We start from the raw sequence: 1,932 nt of genomic DNA, 5'->3' as shown, positions 1-1,932 counted from the left end.
GGGACTACCGCTGCTCAAACCAGTACTCCCCTGATCTTTGGCACGCTGCCCCCATTAACTCGGGTGATTGCAACCGTGACCGACGCTGACACCCATTACTCAACTGTCATGACCACTAGTCGTGGAGGTACGAGTAATGATGACGTACACATAACTGATTACGACTCCTCCGACTCGGAGCAAGAACATGATACCCCTCCTCGAAGGAGAAGAGATACGACCATACTCGAAACCGCCGACGTCGTCATAGGCAAGAGACTAATGAGCCCCGAGGAGCAACAAATCAAACTTATGAGGATCGAATCCGCGCTTATGAAGAAGAAATTGCACGATTGAAAAGGGACCAGGCAAGATTACCACCCCCAGAACCAAGGGATAAAAACCCTCGTCAGACCAGCATGAATAAGATCCACTTGTTGCCGGCAAGCGATCCCGATAATCCCGTTCCTCCTTTCACCCAAGAAATTATGGGTGCAAGAATCTCCAGAAAATTCAAGCTCCCAACCATTAAAGCCTATGATGGCACGGGTGATCCCGCTAACCACGTTCGGAACTTTATGAACGCTCTGTTAGTCCAACCTGTTACGGAAGCAATCAAGTACCGTGCTTTTCCTCAGACCTTGAGCGGGATGGCTCAACACTGGTATAGTCGTTTGCCCCCAAATTCTATTTATTGTTTTGCTGACTTGAGCAGACCTTCATAGGACAATTTGTTGGAAGCAAAACACACGCTAAGAGCTCCGCCTCCTTAATGAATCTACACCAAGGTAAGAACAAATCGATCCGAGAGTATATGAATTGTTTTACCAAAGAAGCCTTGAAGGTCCCAGACCTAGATCAGAAGGTAGCCATGATTGCACTCCAGCAGGGTACTACCGATGACAACTTTCGTCGGTCTCTAGCAAAGAGGGCCCCTGATAATATGAATGATTTACAAGAGAGAGCCGGGAAGTATATTAAGGCGGAGGAAAGCTTGAGAAAATCACAGAATAATCAGGGACAGAACACCAATTTCAAGAAGTGCGGGAATGACACCGAGTATAACGCTGAGAATAAATATGCCAAGAAAGACGACGATGAGAAGTCGCCCGCTAAAAAGAAGTTAGGACCAAGGTTCACGGAATACGTCAGGCTTAACGCCCCAAGAAGTCAAATCCTAATGGAGATTGAGAAGGATGAAACTGTTAGATGGCCGAAGCCTATAAGGACCGACCTAGAGAAACGAAACAAAGATTTATATTGTCGATTCCATAAGGATACAAGACATAAGACCGATGATTGCCGGCAGCTAAAAGGTGAAATTGAGTTCTTGATCCGAAGAGGCAAGTTGTCCAAATTTACCAAAGATGGGGACAAAAATCATCGGGACAATGACAGTCGTGGGAGAGACAACGATGACAAAAGAACCCAGCCTCGAGGGCCTGTGATTAATGTGATCTCCAGAGGACGTACAGCTACAGGCACTTCCAGTAATTCAAGGAAGGCTTATGCAAGAGAAGTAATGAGTATAGTGGGAGAACCCCTGAAGCGGGCTAAAATTGATTATGCTATGGCGTTCGAGAATGTTGATCTTGAGAAGGTAAAATTCCCCCATGATGATCCATTAGTAATTACACAAGTGATTGGAAACTCGTCCGTAAAGAGAGTACTCGTTGATAATGGGGCCTCGGTGGATATCTTGTTCTATGATGCATATGAGAAGATGGGGTATTCTGATACTCAACTGACATAATCAGATATGCCTATATATGGTTTCAATAACGTAGAAACAAAGATCGAGGGCATGATTCAACTCCCTGTAACTATGGGCACCGAGCCTAGACAGGCCACGTGTAAGCTGAATTTCTTGGTTGTTAAAGCCTCGTCAACCTATAATGCCATTCTTGGAAGGACTGGGATACACGTCTTCAAAGCGATTCCATCTACTTACCA

The 1,932-nt window shown here is 45.5% G+C and overlaps 1 protein-coding gene across 1 annotated transcript; it reads left to right on the top strand.

The window, feature by feature from the left end:
- Positions 1-793: 793 nt before the first annotated feature.
- LOC108201233 (uncharacterized) lies at positions 794-1,732 on the top strand. Its single transcript, XM_017369524.2, has one exon. The coding sequence runs from the start codon at positions 794-796 to the stop codon at positions 1,730-1,732; it is 939 nt and encodes a 312-aa protein (XP_017225013.2).
- Positions 1,733-1,932: the final 200 nt, after the last annotated feature.

This window comes from Daucus carota, chromosome 9, assembly GCF_001625215.2.
Source record: "Daucus carota subsp. sativus chromosome 9, DH1 v3.0, whole genome shotgun sequence".
NCBI classification, from domain to species: domain Eukaryota; kingdom Viridiplantae; phylum Streptophyta; class Magnoliopsida; order Apiales; family Apiaceae; genus Daucus; species Daucus carota.
This window is presented reverse-complemented; position numbering and strand designations above follow the sequence as displayed.